Source organism: Saccopteryx bilineata, chromosome 2 (genome assembly GCF_036850765.1).
Source record: "Saccopteryx bilineata isolate mSacBil1 chromosome 2, mSacBil1_pri_phased_curated, whole genome shotgun sequence".
Lineage (NCBI taxonomy): Eukaryota > Metazoa > Chordata > Mammalia > Chiroptera > Emballonuridae > Saccopteryx > Saccopteryx bilineata.
In genome coordinates this window covers 184,823,769-184,846,768 of record NC_089491.1, presented here as the reverse complement: position 1 = coordinate 184,846,768, position 23,000 = coordinate 184,823,769, and the positions used below count along the sequence as shown (strand labels likewise).

General features: G+C 43.7%; 1 protein-coding gene across 14 annotated transcripts in view; it reads left to right on the top strand.

The window, feature by feature from the left end:
- FRY (FRY microtubule binding protein) overlaps window positions 1–23,000 on the top strand; it is a 620,873-nt gene that overhangs the window by 476,112 nt on the left and 121,761 nt on the right. For all 14 annotated transcript variants that reach the window (XM_066258908.1, XM_066258906.1, XM_066258901.1 and 11 more), the window contains 5 exons: window positions 6,398–6,654; window positions 7,315–7,461; window positions 8,536–8,704; window positions 10,587–10,677; window positions 19,462–19,544. In XM_066258908.1, the coding sequence (XP_066115005.1) occupies window positions 6,398–6,654; window positions 7,315–7,461; window positions 8,536–8,704; window positions 10,587–10,677; window positions 19,462–19,544 (747 nt within the window). The remainder of the gene's footprint in view (window positions 1–6,397; window positions 6,655–7,314; window positions 7,462–8,535; window positions 8,705–10,586; window positions 10,678–19,461; window positions 19,545–23,000) is intronic.

Below are 23,000 nucleotides of genomic sequence, written 5' to 3'. Positions count from 1 at the left end.
CTCCACCGCGCTTTCCTCACTGTCTCTCTCTTCCCCTCCCGCAGCCAGGGCTCCATTGGAGCGGAGATGGCCCGGGCGCTGGGCATGGCTCTGTGGCCTCTGCCTCAGGCGCTAGAGTGGCTCTGGTCGCAATATGGCGACGCCCAGGATGGGCAGAGCATCGCCCCCTGGGGGGCAGAGCACCGCCCCTGGTGGGTGTGCCGGGTGGATCCCGGTGGGGCGCATGCGGGTGTCTGTCTGACTGTCTCTCCCTGTTTCCAGCTTCAGAAAAATGAAAAAAAAAAAACAAAAAAAAACAATACGTATAAATAAACATGGAGCAAGTGCAAAGACATTTATATTAATTATAATGTTTCTATAAATATAATCTTATGTGAAATTTCTTAAAGCCATTAAATATGGGTAGTATAACTTCTAGTTCACATAATTGCTGCAAATCGTTCGCTGCTGGTGGTGGCTAAGGTGCTCTGTAGCTTGAATGTTGCCACATATATGAATTATTAAGAGTTTTATATTTGGTTCACCTTTATAAGTAATCTTGGTGAATAATTTTTGTGTATATCCATGGTTAAAGGATTACATTGGCCCTGGTCGGTTGGCTCAGCGGTAGAGCGTCGGCCTAGCGTGCAGAGGACCCGCATTCGATTCCGGGCCAGGGCACACAGGAGAAGCACCCATTTGCTTCTCCACCCCTTCCCCTCTCCTTCCTCTCTGTCTCTCTCTTCCCCTCCCGCAGCCAAGGCTCCATTGGAGCAAAGATGGCCTGGGCGCTGGGGATGGCTCTGTGGCCTCTGCCTCAGGCGCTAGAGTGGCTCTGGTCGCAACATGGCAACGCCCAGGATGGGCAGAGCATCGCCCCCTGGTGGGCAGAGTGTCACCCCATGGTGGGCGTGCCGGGTGGATCCCGGTCGGGCGCATGCGAGAGTCTGTCTGACTGTCTCCTCCTGTTTCCAGCTTCAGAAAAATGCAAAAAAAAAAAAAGGATTACATTGGTCAATTAACATCTTGCCTGAGTTCACACAGTACCTGGGCGTAGGGGGGAGGCTGACTTTGTTCTCTTGAATTTGTCTCCTTTCCCATCTGCATCTATACTGCCTTAGTCCAGACCCTCATGTGTCCCGCCCCCCCCCCCATCCTGCCTCTAACACCCCCTGACTGCCGGCTACCTGCCATGCAAAACCAATTCAAATATCTCTGACCAGTTGTCCTAAAAATTGCTAATAATAATAGCTTCTATCTTTTGAGTTGTTAACATGGGCCAGGCTCTGTTCTAGGTACTTTGTATACATTTAATTTATCATCTAATCTTAGACCCCATGAGTAGAGGTTAGAAGTGAGACTCTGCTGTCAGGCAGCCTGGGTCAATCACTGGCTGTTGGACCACAGACAAGTCACAAAGCCTCTAAACTACATTTCCTTGCCTGCAATAAACTACTTCATGGGATGTGAGAATTAAGATGAGCTAATAAACATCAAGCGATTAGCCCAGTCCTGGTATGAGGCTGTCACCACCACTATTACTGTACTGTTAGAATCATCATTCCTGTTTTACAGATGAGAAGCTAAGGCTTAGATATGTTCAGTAATTTGCTCAAAACTGTATAGTGAGGAGGCAGCCCAGCTAGAATTAAATCGAGATGCCTTTCCCTAATCTGGTGCTATAAAATAGGAACTCCTTCACTTATAAGACACCTCCTCTTCCAAACCTGCTTTCTGCCTTTTACTTAAGAACCCTCTACTCCATTCTCACGTAAGCTTTTACCAACATGCCAGGCCCTTTGTAAGTCCTTACTTCTGTTCCTGCTGCTCCCTCCACTAGAAACAGCCTCTCTCCCTCTCCCTAATTTCCAATCTTCCTTAAGAGTTATTTAAAATCTACTACTTTAAAAAACCCATCTATCCATCTGCGAGCGAGTTGGCCATGTCCTCACCTTGTGCCTGAAATAGTGGGAGAGCTCAAGAAAAGCCTCTTTGATAAATTAATTCTCTACTTGGAAAACTAAATTTTATTTTTATTTACTTCAAGCAAAAGTCGAGTGCCGCCTGTAGTCCCGGCACTATGCTGGGTCCTCAGAGTTCAGTGGTAAATAAAACAGTCTCTCCTATCAAGGTTCATCATGGTCTAGTAAGTACGTAAGAAATGCAATTATATGGTTATGATACAGAACAGAAAATGCAATTTTAAAAAGCACATTCTGCTGGAAGAGGAAGGAGTAATCAGTTTATTGGGCCAGGAATATCAAGAAAGACTTCTATACAGAAGATGATGTCCAAGCTGCAATTCAAAAGAAGAGTAGAAATTTGCAATGCAGACAGGTAGTTGACATTACAGTTGGCAAGTAGGTAGGCATTGCAGACCATGGATATAACATATGCCTTGGCTCAGAGATGTCAAAAAGCAGGTTGTGTTTGAGAAATTATAGAGTGGTCAATTTGGCTAACATAATGTATGCAAGGATGGGAGAAAGTTGTGGACATAGAGGCAGGAGTCAAATCTTGGAAGGCCCTGCATTGCTCCCTAAGGAGTTTGTGAGCCAGTGATCCAGTGATCCCCATGTCCCCCTTGAGACCCCTCAGAGCCCTGTGAAGAAGGAGGGCGTCCAGTAAGATGCTTGGGTTTTGAAAGCCACTGACCAGTCTCAAACGAGAGGAGTGGGGGCAAGATCTGAATGCATTAAAGAAAGACGGGGCCCTGGCCGGTTAGCTCAGTGGTAGAGCGTCGGCCTGGCGTGCACGGGGTCCCGGGTTCGATTCCCGGCCAGGGCACATAGGAGAAGCGCCCATCTGCTTCTCCACCCCTTCCCCTCTCCTTCCTCTCTGTCTCTCTCTTCCCCTCCCGCAGCGAGGCTCCATTGGAGCAAAGATGGCCCGGGCGCTAGGGATGGCTCCTTGGCCTCTGCCCCAGGCACTAGAGTGGCTCTGGTCGCAACAGAGCGATGCCCCAGAGGGGCAGAGCATCGCCCCTGGTGGGCGTGCCGAGTGGATCCCGGTCGGGCGCATGCGGGAGTCTGTCTGACTGTCTCTCCCCGTTTCCAGCTTCGGAAAAATACAAAAAAAAAAAAAAAAAAGAAAGAAAGAAAGAAAGGTGGGCTGCACTGGAGGACATGCAGCCTAGAGAGAGAAGACCAGTTGAGAAATGATGACAATTATTCAGGGAAGAAGTTCTGAAGGTCAGAACTAAGACAGCCCAAGCGAAAAGCTCCTGGGGGGAGCACACAGAAGAGGGCGCCTATGCGTATGTAAGAGGCCAGTGGTGAGGACCCCATCTTGAAAACCGTTCATGGAGAAGAGGTGTAGGGCCAGGCAGGGAGCACAGCTCAGCTTAAGACACTGAGTGTAGGTATCTGTATGGACACACCAGGGCGAAGAGGGGCAACTCGTGGAAGAATAGAAGAGGTTAGAACCAAGGATGAGATTGTGCATGGAGAAAGCCAAGAGTGAAAGCAAGAACCTGGACACCCAACTTCCTAATCACTGGGCCAGGGAAGGGGGAGGGGACAGGGGATATGGAGTTCAGAGAGAATTCCTAGATCCACCATCCAGGTGGGTTTAATGGAAAGCTGGAGAAAAATGCTTTAGGAAGACAAGTGAGCAGTCCACAGTTGTGAATGGAGGAAAAAGATTCCAGAAGATAAAGTCTGGAATTACCCTCTGGCTTTCTGAGTTCATTTATAACTGCCTGCAGTTTCCATGGAGACCTAGCAGCAAGAGCCAGATCTCCACTGTTTGGCTGAGAGAGAAGGGAAGGGGATGGGAGGTGGAGTCAGAGGATGAACAGATGAGCAAGGAGTTATTTGAGCAAGTTTATTAGCTGAGAGGAAGAAACTACTAGAGGGGTAAGTCTGAGTATAAACAGTGCAGCAAGCTTAACAAGGAAAGAAACTCATATGATGAGTGGGAAGCAGGTTTTCTTCAAGATTGAGCTTTTGGCTATTTTGATTTATGAGGGTTAACTTTTTCAAAAAATAATGTAAAAACATAAGGTTGTAATAACAGATCCCTAGCTCTTGTTTGTACTGTCTTTACTATTACAAACCTGTGGTGGGATTTTTATTGCCCATAATTTCAAATGACTGAATGCCTTGTCAGTAGCCAGGCAAGTTGTTCAGGTCTGTCTAAAGGAGCTGGAAAATGTACGTAGCAGTCCACTGTCATCCTCTCACATTTTATTTAACACGTTTCTAGAGAGGTGAATGGGAGGGGCGATTGTTTGCTTGTCTGTAGCATTTTTTCATTCTTTTTCCTCCAAAAATGCCTCTGTAAATCCAGGCTGTGATCAAGGTGCCTGGGGTACCTAAGAAAGACACTTTCAGATCTTCTATATGAAAGACCAGATGCAGCAAACATCATAAATAAGCAAATTATGTGACATGTTGGAAGGTGAGTATTGCTACAGAAAGTCTGTAGACTTTCATACCGCTGTTGAAAAAGGACAGGTATTGTTAATAGCGGCTGTCCTTGTGATTGAAAGGTTTATTCCTTCCAAAATCCCACTCCTTTCTAGTGGAGTTAAGCCACTTTTTGGGCCAAAGAAGTACCCTAAATCTTGTAGGGAGAAGGCCTTCTCCTCCAACTCACCCCTAAAGCACTCTTCGCCTCCATGTGCCGCATCCCTTTCTGTCTTACCCCAGACTTACCTGGCAACCTAGTTTGTGTCAGAGCCCTCCTGAGGGCTAGAGCCAAGGCTGCAGTCTGCTCTCCACCCAGCACAGGGCCTTGCACTAGAAGAAGCCCAATGTGTTGAATGAATGACCGTTCTGGTTTTACAAGGATCTGAACATGTGTCTTTTATGTCTGTAACACTGATCCTCACATCCATAAAGTTTACAAGTTTTGAAATGTTGACCCATCTGAAATCTAACAACTTGACACTCTCTGATTCTTGTGGCACTCATTAAATAGGTATACTCTTACTCTCCCAAATAAAAAAATTGTAATTTTAAGAAAAGGGCCAAATCAGTTAAAGCCACATTGTCAGGGATGCGGCGGTTTTTATTGCTGTGATTCCTGACATCTGTGCTGTTTATTGCCAAGCAGCCATGAGCTCTCAAAATGAGATATCCCATGCTGGGTGGCATGTGCATCAGACCAGCTTTCTCACGTCCCTTAGGATGAAAGAGTGTCTTTTCTGGATAGTAGAAATCACAGGTTACTTTAGCGCTTGCTGCACATACAAGATGTGCTTTTACTTCTACAGAAAGCTTGTTCCGGTTACAAAATTAAACTGCTACTGGCTGTGAACTCATGCAAAAAAAAAAATGCTGTCAGAGAAAGTCATAGTGAAGTGACTAGGCTAGACACACACTTTCATCCTGTCATTCATTTATGTCATGCAACAGCGCAGCACTGAGCATGCACCTCTCATGTAGTTAACAGTTTTCATGTGGACTTCTTGAACAGGTGTCTGCACCCCAGGTTGGTTCTTCCTGGAGGCTCACATCCTACTTTTTAATGGCTAATAGTGCACGGATGATGCTCTGTATGGTGTTGGTGTGATAGAATGACAGCCACCATTCTAAGAGTCCTACTCACTGTTTATTAAGAGCTTACGAGTCTGACCAGGCAGTGGCGCAGTGGATAGAATGTCAGACTGGGACACAGAGGACCCAGTTTCGAAACCCCGAGGTTGCCAGCTTGAGCGCAGGCTCATCTTGTTTGAGCAAGGCTCACCAGCTTGAGCCCAAGGTCACTGGCTTGAGCAAGGGGTCACTTGGTCTGCTGTGCCCCTCCGGTCAAGGCACATATGAGAAATCAGTCAATTAATAACTAAGGTGTCGCAATGAAGAACTGATGCTTCTCATCTCTCTCCCTTCTTGTCTATCCCTATCTGTCCCTCTTTTTGTCTCTGTCACACGCGCGCGTGCACACACACACACAAAGCTTATGAAATGAGGCATCATCCTGAGCATATTCATACATGATTCTATCTTTAATCTTTACAATAACTCAGTGTGGACCCCTAGTAGCCCTATCTGACAGATGAGGAAACTAAGGGGCAGAGAAGTACCTAACCCTTGTTCTTATGTAGCTAGTGTGTGGAGAAACAAGATTTAATGGCTTCTGATCTCAAGTTCCTTGCTCTGTCCACTCAAATGTGCCTCTTGTATCAGATGTAGATTTAAACTCAGGAGGCCCCCCTCTCTCCACTCTCATCAAGCTGTGCTCTTCCCACGAGGCTCTCTCACTCCCCACCCCCCAACTCCATGCCTGGGGCACCAGATGTGGAGTGAAACGCTAGAGGACAAGTCTCAGTTTTAAGACTTTGTGGCCTTGGGGAGCCACTGTGTATGTAAATGCTTCGTAAATGGAAGGCCCTGTGCTAACTCTCAGTGGTGTTAATACTTTAGTTTATTTTGATGCACTAACAATGGCTCTTTGTCACTGCTCTTCTTTCTAGAAGTGAGCCAGCGATTCCCCACAACACACCCAAATGGGCGTCAGATCATGCTTACCTACCTGCTGCCCTGGCTGCACAACATTGAGCTGGTGGACAGCAGGCTTCTCCTCCCTGGGTCAAGCTCCAGCAGCCCAGAGGGTGACAGCAAGGACCGGGACGCAGAAGTGACCGCTTCGCATGGGCTGAAAGGGAATGGCTGGGGCTCTCCAGAAGCTACATCTCTAGTCCTGAATAACCTCATGTACATGATGGCCAAGGTACCGTGCCTCCACAGTATGGCTCACTGACTCAGAAAATGTGCGTTCTTCAAACCCAGGGAGAGTGTCATTTATCGTTAAAGAATAAGTGAATAGGGTATGGGTGGTGGTGATGGCTGCACAGCAGTACCATCCAGCTATATGTTTAAAGTAAGTAAAATGGTCCCTGGCCAGTTACCTCAGTCGGTTAGAGCATCATTCCATAACACCAAGGTTGCAGTTTGATCCCTGGTCAGGACGCATACGGGAAGCAACCAATGAATATACAACTAAATGGAATAAGAATGACTGCTTCTCTCTGTCTTTCCCTCATTCTTTTCCTTTCTCTATCTCTCTAACAATAAAATAATAAAAAAAAATTTTGAAAGAAAAAAATGGTTAAAACAGTAAACTTTGTTGTATTTTACCCCAGTTTTTAAAATCATAATAAAAACAAGAAGCCTGACAATTTTAATCACACAAATAAGCATTGTGTGTTACTAATTTGTGCATTATATATAACTTGCTGAAAGTGTCATTTTTCAGATGATGGCCATGTTTCCTCTTCTTACGGTTTTGAGATAGCCAGTACCCTTAAGAAAACACCTTTTAATTGAACATTTGCATCCCTGCGTTTTCCCTACATGCCTCCTGGGCTGGTGTTTCTTTCATTTGTTGCAGTATGGGGATGAAGTCCCTGGCCCAGAAATGGAGAATGCTTGGAATGCTCTGGCCAACAATGAGAAGTGGAGTAACAACTTGAGGGTCACCCTGCAGTTCCTGATCAGCCTGTGTGGGGTTAGCAGTGACACACTTCTCTTGCCCTATGTAAGTGTCCCCCGGACTCTTGGCAGGCATTATTCCTGTTAGTGGCTCCATCTGCAAATGCAAGGCAGAATGTGCTCTCTGCCCCAGTCAAATAGAGACCTCTACTACTGTGAGGCATGCTACTCCCCGTGAGTTCTCTAGATGTTACATAAAAGGCCCTCTGCCCCCTGACAAATAGGCTGCAATGTCCTAATGACATATCTCTCATCCCCTTGACAAGCCTTTGACTTAAGGGGTGAATGTTTTTCTAACAGTTACTGAAAGCTGCATTCTATAAATATTAGACCCATTATGTAAGAAAAACTGTTTTTTTAATAAAAATATTTCATATTTATATTTTTATGCCCTTAAAACAGATAAAAATGCAAGTATCCAAGTTTTTCTATTCAAATTTAGTTGGTAGAAGAGAAAATAGGCCAAGAGAAATTCTTCTGAGATGCCCACTATTGAATGTTTATTGTCAAAAATGATGTGATCTCCAAAAATTAGAGCATCTTTAAACCCCCACTCACGAGATATTTGCTTGTGGTTGTGTCCTGGGGGACGCTAGGCCTACCTGCTGCGTTAAGTCCCATGAGCCTCCCTACCCCTTCCTGCCTCAGGTATGCCAGAGTTATTTTTAAAATGTAAAATCATCCAAACAGCTAAAATTCATTTGTTTCTAAGTGAGAAGAGAATCTCAGGAGACTGGATTCCTTCTTAAACAAAAATAGCTCATGGTTTTTTCCCATGGCTTATATAAATAAAATTCTTTCTCAAGATGAGACCTTAGATGGCAAGTTTTCTTCTTTTAGATAGAATCCATGGGCCCTGGAAATTAACTGTTGTAAACTCGGCCTCTAGGAAAGGTAAGGCCTTTGACACACACTCCCGAGACATTTGTGTGCAGCAGGTGAATTTTAATCCAGACACTCAGATCATCCCCCAGGGAGCATGCAGACGAGCTATCAGGCTGATAGCTCCTGGGGGTAATGCTTCGTGGAAGTGAGGGGCAGGCTGTTTTTGCTCTGACTACCTAGCATTCTTGTGGACGAGGCTCTCTGAAACATCCCTGGATTCTGTTTCTCTTCTCAGATTAAAAAAGTGGTGATATACCTATGCCGTAACAACACCATCCAGACCATGGAAGAGCTGCTCTTTGAGCTGCAGCAGACGGAGCCGGTGAACCCCATCGTGCAGCACTGGGACAACCCGCCCTTCTATCGCTTCGCCGCCAGCAGCAAGGCCTCGGCGGCAGCCTCAGGTAGGGCCAGTAGGAGCCCGTCCTGGGTCTCTGACATGCCTTTGTGCAGATTGCTGAAAGGACACGGTGTGCATTGTTTTTTTTTTCTGGCATATATCTTCATTTACAAGATAGCTTGGTAGTGACAACAGGAGTGAACCTAGAGGGCATTTTGCTGAATGAAATAAGTCAGAGACAAATGATCTCACTTATATATGAAATCTAAGAACAAAGCAGAGAAACAAGCAAAACAGAGAACAGACTCATGGTTGCCAGGGGGTTGGGGAAATTAAGAAGTACAAATCAACAGTTACAGAATAGTCACGGGGATGTATAGTGTAGGGAATTCAATCAATAATATTGTAATAACTACGTATGGTGTCCAGTGGACCGTAGACATTAGGGGAATCACTTCGTAAAGTATGTAAATGTCTAATTACTATGTTATATACCTAAATTTAATATAATATTGTATGTTGGCTCTAATTGAAAAATAACTTTAAAAAAAAAGAGATATGGCTTAAGAATAGCCAAGATTCTTACAGGCATTGCCAGATTGCTGAAATGATTTTGTGTATGGCCAGTAACCACGGGCACCATCACAGCTGCTTGGCCAAAATAGGTTCACATTTGATCTGGACAGATTGTAGAGAAACAATTGAGCCAAAAACTGGTGACCCATTTTCCTTTAGTCTAGCTTGCACCCAGCAAGTGAGTAAAAACACACACTGGACTCCAAAAGCCACTCATTCAGCACTCACAAACCTACTGACTCATCTGAGTTTTCCTAGAATCAAAGGCTTCCACCTCACCAGTCTTATTCACCTCTATTCCGCATTTCCTTCTCCTCCATGAACTGGCTTCTCCTTCCCCATTCTGCCATTTTGACTGCCTCCTCCACGTGGCTTTCCTGCCCTGCTCCAGCCTGTGCTCCTCCTCCCTACAAGAACATGGCCATTCTTTCCAAATGGCCTCCTATCTCCACCTTTTAAAACCTTTTGGCCTGAAAGCCCTCCCTCAACACACATTAGCATAACCACACCCATCCCAAGCAAGAAGGGCAACTATCTGTGTCACATGAGAACATCATCACATGAGAGCAGTGGCCATCTTTAACAGTAAGGGTGAGAAAAAATAAATTTATTTACCCAATATTCTGTGAAGATGACTGACTACTGGTGGCCCAGAATTCACGTGCCAGAGCTTTGTGCTGTAGGCTGTGCCAGGCAGGACACTGCAGTCCCTTTGGAATCTTAGTCTGTACCTCCCTTCTTGTGTCTGTGGGATTCTCTGGATGAATATTCTCAGGATTTACTAAAATGCCCCCAACAGTATAATCACATTCAATAAGCTGGCCTTTTAGCATCATTTTGTGAAATATATATACCATCCTCCTCAAATTCCTTAAAGCTGTCGTGGTTTGGTCTATCTAATATTGTGACTGCCTTCAAATCTCTCTACTTCCCTAGTCTCTCATGCCCTCTGTTTGCTCCACACCCCGCTGCCACCAGAGTTGTGTCACTGCAGACATGCAGCAGCCCAGGACTCAGAAGCTCTAGAATCCTGGATTTGTTTCACTAACATCAGCTCAGTAACTCCCAGACCCAGAAATGCCAAGGTAGCTAACAGCAGAAATGGCCATCTGCAAAAGCTCATTACCTACGAAAGGGTTTCAGGAATTCTGTAGCCTCAGTTTATAGGAGAGTTCAGGAGTTAGGTTTGCCTATAAAAGATGTCTGGGATTCTCGTATTTCAGTGGCACAGGCTTGGAGTTTGTGCAGAAGATAGAAGATATCCTTCAAATGTGAGATTTCACAGGAAATCATTTCCTGGAATACTTGAGACTTGGGCTTGAACCCCTCTGCATGCATATTTTTCTAAGTGTCTTCCTTTTCATTGACAGGAACCACCTCCAGCAGCAACACAGTGGTTGCCGGCCAGGACTGTTTCCTAGACCCTGAGGAGGGCAAGATCTTGAAAGAGTCTGATGAGAGGTTGGTGCACAGATTGTCTTAATACCAAGCTGAACTTTCAGCAGTAATCTATACAGAGATAGCGGTAAAAGTTTGTAGGCTTCATAAATTTCCTACACAACACACACACACACACACACACACACACACACACACACACACACGACTAACTTTGCTAACCCAGCTCTATGTATCCCTGAAGTCACATTATTTTTCTAAACATGTTTCCTACTTTTTGGCTGAAGTAGAACATTCTTTATCATTTGTTGTTTAGCCTGAACATTCCATCTTAATCTTATTTGGGGTAGAAAGGAGCTACATTTCTACGTATTAACATCTGACTACAGAGGCCCCTTCAGAAGCTGAGTTCCAAATACCCTGCTGAAGTTTTTATAGGTGACTTCAGAAACAAAGACCCATTCTCTCTATAATGTTGAGACCAGAGAGCATCTTTAAGAGAGGCTTTCTTGTTTAGTTCTTGATCTTCTCCTCTATTACTGCATCTCTGTGGGCCATTGGAGAAGCCTTGTGAAGTTATTCACCCACATTTTGTATATATTCATATACATCTAACTTTTCATGCTGACTGTATCGATTTAGCTATCTGTAGATAAACTGATTGCTCATAGCTATGTACACAATCATAGGTATGTGAATATTGAATCTCAAGGGATAACAGCATTCCGTGGCCGCTATAGTCCACCTCCACTATTTTTTCCAATATGATCTCTCTTGTCCATGGAAGTGAACTGTGCCCTCAGCCTAAGATATCTTTTTTTCTCCTCAGCCTACTTATTATTCCTCCCTTATAGACCCTGACATGTCAGTTTAGGGTTACTTGCACACATGCTTGTTTCAACCATTAGATTTTAATTTATGGAAAGCAAAGACCATGTATCTCTTATACATATTTCTTTCCTTAATGATTAGCCTACTATGCTGCACATAGTAGGCATGTTTTAAATGTTTTATTCAATATGTAAATGAATATTGAAGAAACATCACAGCCTCAGAAGTGGACAAGCTGCCCAAATACCATCCAGTCCCCTTTCTTCTCCCTTTTGCTAACTCCAATACAGAAGACAGCTCTTCACTCTGTTATTTATGATTCTTGTAGACAGAATCTGCAGAGATAATAAGGGTCAGAAATACTGACCTGGCTGCTGGTACCTTTCACCTGGGGATACTTGTCACCAGGATACTCTGTCAGGCTCCAGGGGGCGCCATGGAGTTGTACAAACCAGCAGCCCTGATGCCATGCTCTTTACAACTGGCTTGAAGGTTCTTAGATGTAATTCAGAATATTTAATAATGCCATACCTATGGGAAAAAAACTTCAGACAGCTTATAGGGTAAAAGAATAAGAGCTAATCCAAGAGGAGAGTAAGATAAAATGTCAAAAGTATTGACTAAGGAAAACTACTAAAAGTTAATATTAATCTAAACTTGAGCCAAAGTATTTTTACTTTTCTTTTTAGAAAAATGTGAATTTTACAGCTTTCAGTGCATCCAAACAAAAACAATTCATCAGAAGGTACTAATAGTGGCCCTGGCCGGTTGGCTCAGTGGTAGAGCATCGGCCTGGCATGCGGGGGACTCGGGTTCGATTCCCGGCCAGGGCACACAGAAGCGCCCATTTGCTTCTCCACCCCCGCCCCTCCTTCCTCTCTGTCTCTCTTCCCCTCCCGCAGCCGAGGCTCCATTGGAGCAAAGATGGCCCGAGCGCTGGGGATGGCTCCTCGGCCTCTGCCCCAGGCGCTAGAGTGGCTCTGGTCGCGGCAGAGCGACGCCCCAGAGGGGCAGAGCATCGCCCCCTGGTGGGCAGAGCGTCGCCCCTGGTAGGCCTGCCGGGTGGATCCCGGTCGGGCGCATGCGGGAGTCTGTCTGACTGTCTCTCCCCGTTTCCAGCTTCAGAAAAATACAAAAATAAATAAATAAATAAAAAAGAAGGTACTAATAGAAAGTAACTCTAAGCTCTAAGAAGGGTTTATCATACAGTTTCTCTTTTAAACAGTAAAATGAATACATCTTTTTATTAAAACAGCACTTCAGAGCAGTTTTAAAATATGCAGAAACAAATTGCACAAGTATTTTCAATACACCAACCCTTAATAAAAGCCTGTTTGATGAACTTGTAATTCCATGAAAGAAACTAAACACAGTAAACTTCAGCCATGTGAACTTCTGGCAATCTGTTTGCGTAGAAGGGTAGAGATTAATAACCTACCGATATCTGCCTAAGTATTAATTTGAGCTAAATTGGCCAGAAAAAACTTAGAGAAACATTTTTTTCCTTCTGTTTTTTTCCTCTTATTACAGCTGTTTTCATGATATATGTATTTCTGAATTGTGTGTCTTTAAATCAAAGATTTTATCTACTTAATCCTTAAAATTCCTCAAAGCCCAGGACCAAAATTATCTTTTCCAACCCAGGGAAGCAAAGAGAAAGAACAGATTTGGCTCTTGGGAATCAGTTTTTACTTTTTTCTTTGCCAAGGAAAGTACTTCACTGCAATGTGGTTTTGGTCTTCTCCAAAGCAGAAAGCGTGGTCTGGGAGTGGCTGCTCCCCCTTCGCCTTGGCCTCATACATGCTCCTAATACTCCTTTAGGTCCATCTGCAAAAGGAGAAGAGAGCTACCATCCATTCTGTAATTCTCCCTTGGTCTCCAGGGCATGACTATAAACCTAGCATAGATGACAGTTCCTGAGCAACTAGGAGTGTCCTGTGCAAACCTCCAGATGTATAAGTCCTTCATCGCCCGGCTTTTGTTCCTTGCTGAAGGGTTCCTTGGTTCTTTATATACTGTTTATAGCTTTGCCGTTATCTGAATAAGTGTGACTAAAGAACTTCTTCAGAAGGTAATAGGCTGTCACTTTTTCAATTTCCCAAGTGCCAGTCTGATTTAAATGAGTATTTGGCCTGATTTGTATGAAACTAAGCAGATGTCCTCAAGTTTCTGTTTTATGAATTCACAAAGTTATAGCCCAAAGATAGGACAATGAAGAATATTTGAAGAAGAGCCAAGGGGGCAGTGGAGTAGGTAAAAGTATATTTACCTCCTCCCAGAACCAAACTGGAATTATAACTAAAACACAGAGCAATCATTCTGAATGACCAACTGAAGACCAGCTGAACAAAAGTCTTATAACCAAGGATTCACAGAAGCAGCCATGTTGAGACTGGTAGGAAGGGTATAGATGCAAAAAGGGCTGTTCCCATTCCCACATGTGGTGGCTGAGGTTCTGAAGGGATGTCTCAACTGCAGGGGTTTCCCTGAGAAGCATGGGCTCTAAACCCCAAGCCAGAACACCAGAACCAGGAAAAGCCACCCACATCAGATCTGGCTATGAAAATCAGCAAGGATTCTGTCCATCAGGAAGAGATGGGACTCTCCTAGAGACACAGGCACAAAATTTCATTCGCAGCCACTTACCCTAGGCTCTGGTGGAGAGAAGACAAAATGCACTACAGTTGCATGTGGAGAGTCTGAGGTTTGTGGTTCTGAAGAGGGAGCTGCAGGGACAGCTATCAGGATTCTTGTGTTGAATCCCTTTCCCATACCACAGGCACCATCTTTCTTGGGTGGAGCACTCCCATCCATCCATATGACATCAGTCTGGATAAAAGCAATTGCCCCACTGTCTGGACTACTTCTCACCCTACCCTGTGGAGCTTACATCCTGCTGAGGAGTCAGCTGCTTGGGCAGGGTGTAGAGGTCTAGGCAGGTTCAAGGGGTGTCAGTGACTGAGCTGTGTGGCATTGAGATGGGAGTCATTCTTCCTGCTTTCCCGTGAACCTGACTTTAGCTTCCCTCTCATGGGAGATCTGGAACCACTCCCCAGGCTTCCAGCAGACCCACCCCTGGGAGCATTCCAACATGTACCTGAAACCGGTGTGCTCCTATGGACCAGTGTCACCCCATTAAATTTAATTTCTAAATTAAAATAAAATAAAATAAAAGGTGCTCAATATCATTAATCATCAGAGAAATGCAAGTTAAAACTATAATAGGATACCACCTCACCTCCCATCTAATGAATGTGGAGAAAAGGGAACCCTCCTGCACTGTTGATAGGAATGCAGACTGATGCAGCCACTGTGAAAAGTAGTATAAAGTTACCTCAAAAAATTAAAAATGGTTCCTGGCCAGGGCACACAGGAGAAGCGCCCATTTGCTTCTCCACCCCTCCGCCGCACTTTCCTCTCTGTCTCTCTCTTCCCCTCCCGCAGCCAAGGCTCCATTGGAGCAAAGATGGCCCGGGCACTGGGGATGGCTCTGTGGCCTCTGCCCCAGGCACTAGAGTGGCTCTGGTCGCAACATGGCGACGGCCAGGATGGGCAGAGCATCGCCCCCTGGTGGCAGAGCATCGCCCCTGGTGGGCGTGCCAGGTGGATCCCAGTCAGGCGCATGCGGGAGTCTGTCTGACTGTCTCTCCCTGTTTCCAGCTTCAGAAAAATAAAAAATATATAAATAAATAAAAAAAAATTAAAATGGAACTGCCTTATGACCCAACAATTCCATTTCTGGGAATTTATTGGAAGAAACCCGAAACACTAATTTGAAAGAATATTTGCACCCTTCTGTTCATTGTGGCGTTATTTACAATAGCCAAGATTTAGAAGCAGCTCAAGTGCCCATTAGTAGGGTGAGTGGATAAAAAAGCTGTGGTACATTCACACAATGGAATACTATGCAGCCATAAAAATGAAGGAAATCTTACCCTTTGCAACAGTATGGATAGACCTGGAGAGCATTATGCTAAGTAAAATAAGCCAGCCAGAGAAAGACAAACAGTATATGACTTTACTCATGTGGAAACTAATGAACAAACACAATAGAGACAGACTCATAGACAGCATGCTGACAGTTGTTGGAGCCGGGGGAGTTGGCTGTTGTGTGGGTGAGGGTGGAGAGATTGAGCAAAGAGGAAAAACTCATAGACAACAGTTTGGTGATCATTAGAGGGAAAAGGTAGTGGGGAGGTAGGAGGGGGAAAGGGGAAAAAATGGTGATGGAAGGAGACTTGATTTGGTGTGGTGAATACACAGTGCAGTATACTGAGATGTTTGGCAGAATTGTGTACCTCAAACCTATATAATTTTGTTAACCAGTATCAATAAATTTAATAAATAGGGGGAAATAAATATTTTTTAAATTCTCCAAAAAAGAATTATAATTGTCTCAGCTTAGGTCAAGTGCCCTCCCTGGAGTCAATCAGCAATAACAGCATTTTTGCAAACCCACAGTTAATAAGGATGAAGACCAGCTGTCCGGGAGTTCTTTTTCCCAGGACAGGGGCAGAGAGAGATTGAGCAAATTCAGCCATAGACACTACTATAGATGAAGGTATTTGTTTGTAAGAATATGGAGGAGGGGATTTTTTTTTATCACATACATATTTTTAAATTACATAATGAAGATATAAAAGGAAATAGTTTTAAAAACACATTTTTAAAAAAAGATTTGAAATACAGTTACTGGGGTAAAGAGGGCTGTGTCAGGAGGAAAAAAAGGTGCTACAAATAATCTAAGAGGTGAATAAAACCAAAGTCATAGTCTTTATAGTCACTATAGATATGCATTATGTATTTAGCAAATCCAATCACAGATGCAGTGTTCTGAAGTTACACACCTGAGAGAAGACAGACATTGTAATGGCACATGGAGTACTTTTTCCTGAAACCTCATCCTTTTTCCATGCACAGGTGAGGAGTCAAACAGGGTGTTGATCTGCTATCAGGGCAGAGCACCCAGTCAGTAATGTAAGAGCATGCCCCTACTTGGGCTTGACTTTTCCAGATATTTATTCATTGCCTTAGTTATTTGCTTTGGCTATAAACATACAGTAAGTCTGCAAGTTACAGATATTCAACTTCTATACAACTCATCCAAAGTAGCGTATAAATAGTCCAGAAGGACTATTGGTAATCAGCTGCAGTTGGGCATCAGTGAAAATGATATTATATCGTTACTCAATTCCCACGGCAAAGACCTAACCAATGAAGACCTTATAGAACTAGAGCAGCAGATGACTGCATTTGGGGAAGAACACAGGAACCTTGAAACTCCAGAACTGAAAAACTTATCTACAAAAGAGTTAGTTGATGCTTTTCATCTCATTGAAGCAGGAATGGCAAAGTTAGAGGAAAAAGATCCTGATGCAAAGAGGTTCACCAAAGTTTACCATATGCTTATCAAAGCCTGAGATGCTACAGGGCTATTTATGATGGGAAAAAGGAAAGCTCTATACAAGAAGAAAAAAAACTTGTTTCTTGATGCCTGCTCAAGAAACTGTCTCCAGCAGCAGACTCAAACCCTGACTCTATATAACACTAGTTCCATCCTCCCCAACAAGTCCATCATCTTCTGCATCATACAAGATTGTTTAAGGTTGTATTTGAAAACATTTATGTATTTATATGCACAGAAATGTAAAAATAAATACTATGTTAAGACAAACATCTAAGTTGCATTTAATAGGTAAATACACCTGTTCCAACTTACATACAAATTCAACTTAGGAACAAACCTACAGAACCGATCTCATTCATAACCTGGGGACTGCCTGTATTAGGTGGATAAAACCTGCTTTATATCATTTTGTATAAAATAAATATAGACCTACCATTTCTCCTTAGCCACACCCTTATCCTACCTTATAGGTCTTCAGATTATATTCAGATGCTATTGGTTAGAAAGTCTTTGGTGCCCTGAAGAGAAAAAGCATTCTAGAAATCCAAGGTAGGTCCTGGCCAATTGGCTCAGTGGACAGAGCATCGGCCTGGTGTGTGGACGTCCTGGGTTCAATTCCTGGTCAGGGCACACATAACAAGTGACCATATGCTTCTCTTCCTCCTCCTCTTCCCCTTCTCTCTCTTTTCTGCCTTCATAGCCAGTGGCTCGGTTGGTCTGAGTATCAGCCTCAGGTGCTGAAGATAGCTTGTTTGGTTCGTTCATCAACCCCATAGGGGGGTTGCCAGGTGGATCCCAGTTGAGGTGCATGTGGAAGTCTGTGTCACTATCTCCCTTCCTCTCACTTAGAAATCCAAAGTAGAAATATAATAATTAATGCTTCAGAGTTTGATGGTGTCTCACAATGTTGGAAATATTCTTGCATAATTTTTATTCATTTCTACAACCCCAACAAATTCAATGGTGAGCTTGGACAATGGTTGCACAGTGGTTATAGCTTCAATCTGGGATGCTGAGGTCCTGATTCAAAACCCTGAAGTTGCCAGCATGAGTGCAGGCTCATCCAACTTGAGCGCAGGCTCACCAGTTTGAGCACATGATCACCAGCTTGAGCGTGGGATCACAGACATGACCCCATGGTTGCTGGCTTGAGCCCAAAGGTCACTGGCACCCAAGGTCACTGGCTTGAGCACAGGGTCACTGGCCAGCTGAAGCCCCCCGGCCAAGGCACATATGAGAAGCAATCAATGAACAACTAAGATGCCACAACAAGTTGATGCTTCTCATCTCTCTCCCTTCCTGTTACTCGCTCTCTTCTGTCTCTCTCTCTCTAAAAAATAAATAAGTGGCCCTGGCCGGTTGGCTCAGCAGTAGAGCGTCGGCCTAGCGTGCGGAGGACCCGGGTTCGATTCCCGGCCAGGGCACACAGGAGAAGCGCCCATTTGCTTCTCCACCCCTCCGCCGCGCTTTCCTCTCTGTCTCTCTCTTCCCCTCCCGCAGCCAAGGCTCCATTGGAGCAAAGATGGCCCGGGCGCTGGGGATGGCTCTGTGGCCTCTGCCTCAGGCGCTAGAGTGGCTCTGGTCGCAACATGGCGACGCCCAGGATGGGCAAGAGCATCGCCCCCTGGTGGGCAGAGCGTCGCCCCTGGTGGGCGTGCCGGGTGGATCCCGGTCGGGCGCATGCGGGAGTCTGTCTGACTGTCTCTCCCTGTTTCCAGCTTCAGAAAAATGAAAATAAATAAATAAATAAATAAATAAATAAATAAGTGGTGAAGCATTATTATTATTCCTTTTGGCAGATGTGGAAACAGGGTCGCCAAGGTGGTAAAAGGGCTTGGCCAAGGTCATAGCTAGTGAAAGTTGGGTCCTAACATCCCATGTCTCACCTTCTCACATGACACCAAAAGAATCTCTGCACTGCCTTTGTCCTCTGCTAGGCACTGGACAAGCTCTGTGACCTCACCTGGCATGCTTCCTCATCCGTAAAATAAATACTGCTGTCTCAAAGATGAGTGAGTAAGCATAAATGAATAATGTGTATGAGATTACTATTTTTTGTTGTTGTTACTTCCTAAGCCACAGAAAGACCAGACTGAAAGGGACCTTCTGATTACTTTACAACCCAACTAGTTACCTTTTCCCTCCAATCATTTTAAAGGGAACTTTAAAGCCAGTAAAATCCAAGATATGTTACAAAGCACTTTTTGTGTATTTTCAATTCTGTCCATTTTCACTGTTCAATTATTCAGCAATTATTAACTGACCACCTACCATCTGCCAGGCTACCATGTCAATAAGTGGTGTATATTATTCAGTATTACCTCCATTTTCTTTCCAAAAAAATGTTATAATTCTCTAGTGCAATTCAAATATTAGCCTTAAAATGTTTATCTGTTCTAGGTTTGAATTTGTGCTTCTAAACAAAAGTGACCACTGGCCCTCTCCAGGGAAAGAGAAGTATTTGGGGTACAATTTTTGCAGTATTCCTTTAGGAAAAGCATCTTTGGAACTAGCTGCCCCAAACTCAACCACTAAATTACAGTATGTGTTTAAGAGAAGCAGCACACACATACGTCAGTATTTCATGATGGCTGTTCTTTGTGTTGAAGGTTTAGTAACGTCATCAGAGCCCACACTCGCCTGGAGTCACGATACAGCAACAGCTCTGGAGGTTCGTATGACGAGGATAAAAGTAAGTACCAGCAGGTGTGGGGTTTCAAGTGGGTTCCACATGGTTGAAGAATGCAATATGAGTATTCTGATTATTCTCATTCTAATTACTAAAAAGGGGCTCATAAATATTTAACCATTTAATCCCACTTTGCAGATGATCATAGAGATGCAACATCTGGAAAAACAAAAGCAAAGCAGTGGACAAATCAAAATTGTGAAAATTAAAATTGATACCCAAACCTATATTTTTATATTGTTGGCATTTTTTTCCCCTTGGTGATGCAGTTGAGGAAAGGCCAGTAAGAAATTGTCCCATTAGGAAACCATTCTTGTGGTTACCTTGAGAGTAGATTTAACCTGTAAGCTTTGTGAATCAGCTCACCTAAGATAGGGTATGTTTTCACACTAAATCTTTCAAAAGCATAGTCTCACTAGCCAAGTGAAAACCATGCTAGCATGGAAGATAAAATTGTCTCAGAAATCTCTTTGTTGCTTGGGAGGTTGACAGAAACCAAAAATCAACGTATACACTGATTTAGTGGGAGCCCTGAACAACATCTGTAGATACTGAGCAGGTAAAGGATAAGACTTGGTTACAACTCACAGAAGTTCTGAAATCAAAAAACACTCCCAGTGACATTTAAGTATGCTAAGGAAATCAGTAAAGTAACTGTGGAATTTGTTTTTTTGTTTGTTTGTTTCTTTGTTTGTTGGTGAAAATTGTAACTATGATGATATTTCATGTTTTAGGTTTGTTTTATAAGTCAGTGCCAAGGGCCTTTGCAACTGTTGTCATGAATTCAGGTCCTGTTTCTATGGGACAACGTGCAAAGTGGGGTAAGAGCTAGGTAGTAACAACAACACGGTTCAGCTGCCTTCTTTACCTCCTGCTGCATAGATAGCAACTTTTCTGCCATTCAGGATTCCCATGGAAAGGTTGTCTAGAATCCATATAGAACTATCAAATGCTAACTTAGGTGAAGCTGCAGCTATGCCCCTTTAAAACTTTTTACGAGAACCGTCAGTCCTTGGTAAAATAATGCTATTTGCATTTTTCCTTCTTTCTATGCCCCATCAGGGTCTGGATCTGTATGATCCAAACACAACAGTCAAATGTTGGGAGCACTGGCTATGAGTTCCAAAAGGGACTCGATTTACAGATGGGGTGCATAGTACCAAGAGGTGAAGAGTTGTTGGCTCAAGAAAAGTCTGGTTACTATATGCTATTTTGTAACCCATAATCTGGAGACAGATCAACTGAATTATAAAAACATTAAGTAGTCAAACACTGCCCCTCCCAGTGTGTAGCAGGCATGTTGTAACCAAACACAGCATGTTAAGGCTATGCATTCTACACAGATGTCACTGCCCTTAGCTAGTTGATTTCTTTAAAGTCTATCTCCTTGTTCTGGGGACAGGACACAGAATTTGATAAAAACACAGTAATAAATAAAAAAATAATTTAAAAATATATATCTTTAGGGCCCTTTGGTAGTACAATCTCATATTCCTTATATTTATTAAAATGATGAATTTTGAAGGATAATTATAATGAAATAACTCACACCACTTACTTTATTAACAAAAAGAAAAAAGTTGTAGTACTTATAAAGAAGTAAAAAACTATTGTGAATTCAAATAAGAAATAAAAAGTCTTATATTATCATTGTGGCTTCTATTTTACCTAGAAATGTTTATAAATTTGTTGTACCTGTGTAAAAAGCATTTTTTTTTTTTTTTCATTTTTCTGAAGCTGGAAACAGGGAGAGACAGTCAGACAGACTCCCGCATGCGCCCGACCGGGATCCACCCGGCACGCCCACCAGGGGCGGTGCTCTGCCCCCCAGGGGGCGATGCTCTGCCCATCCTGGGCGTCGCCATATTGCGACCAGAGCCACTCTAGCGCCTGAGGCAGAGGCCACAGAGCCATGCCCAGCGCCCGGGCCATCTCTGCTCCAATGGAGCCTTGGCTGCGGGAGGGGAAGAGAGAGACAGAGAGGAAAGCGCGGCGGAGGGGTGGAGAAGCAAATGGGCGCTTCTCCTGTGTGCCCTGGCCGGGAATCGAACCCGGGTCCTCCGCACGCTAGGCCGACGCTCTACCGCTGAGCCAACCGGCCAGGGCCTAAAAAGCATTTTAATGGAAAGTTTTGGTACAGAATATAAATCCCAACTGAGTTATGTATCAGATATATTCTTTATGTGATTATTGTTATTGACTAGAGAAATTACTGTTCATAGTGTATAGTTTGGGCACTGAGAACTTATACTTAAGTTTACTCATAATAAGAGAAAATGAAATCAAGCTACTCAAACAGATCTCATCACAGAAAGTCCATAAAATATATACTAAGATCTTTTTCAGGGTGTTCAAGTCATTAGATTTTGTCTGTCTTAGAGGAAGCAGCAAGTCTAAAAGGTCAGTAATACCTAGGACTTTGGTAAACTGGGTCCTCCTTCCTGGTGTATTTTTGGTTCTAGCTACACAATCATGGATATAGCCTATTCCACAAGAAAAGCAAAGTTTAATAAGGCTTCTTTCCAAAACCCTATGGCTAGGCATCTGGTGTGTGTTGAGGGCAGTCATCTTTTCCCGGAATTCTAGAGGACACCAGCAGATCTGTGAAGACTAAGAAGGTATCAGGGGAGACCTAAGGGCCCCAAGCTTCATGGTTTAGTCTGGGTTTATCGAATAGGAAAGACTGTGTACAGTCTTTTCATGTATTTTCTACTAAAAAAAAAATTAAACTATAGCACCTTGAGTAAAATAGATAAGCAAACTGATTTAGACCTAGCCTATAATAGTGGCTTTTTGCCAAGATTATGTGGGGGTTTTTTGTCCAGAGGTGTTGAAGAAGTGGGCTCTGCTTGGTTCTGGTGCCTGTCCCTATCTGGAGTCTCCCTGTTCGCAATCACTGTTTCCACAGACCCTCCAGCAGCTCTGTTCACCCAGCATCAAATCAGCTACTGCTCTCCACCTTTCAGAAATGAAACCCAGAAAAACTGTATTTGGGGAAAATTGCCTAAAGATGATGTCATACATTTTTCCTCTTAATACACTAACACCTGCGCCAGGATTAAACACCGTGTCTGAAACCACATTCCTGGGTAGTACCACGTGGCACTGGATGGACTTGCATTTGAATGTTCCTGGCCTATATGGAAAGGGTTATAAGAAATAACTCCATGAAACTTGTTGCTGTGTTTATATATAGTTGAGGAAATTCATTAATTCATTCAAAAATATTTATTGATTCTCTAAGTGCCAGATACTGTTCCAGGTACTAAGGAAACAATGGACAAAATAGAGGAAGTCTCGACTGTCGTGGAGTTAGAGCTGGGAGGCAGTCTGTGCTGGTGATTGCTGAGTTGTGCCAGAGGAAAACTAGTGAGAACAAGGAGACAGAGTGGAGTAGCCACAGAAATCCCTGCAATCGAGGGATATTGGGTAGAAACATGTAGATCAGAAAGGGCTGAG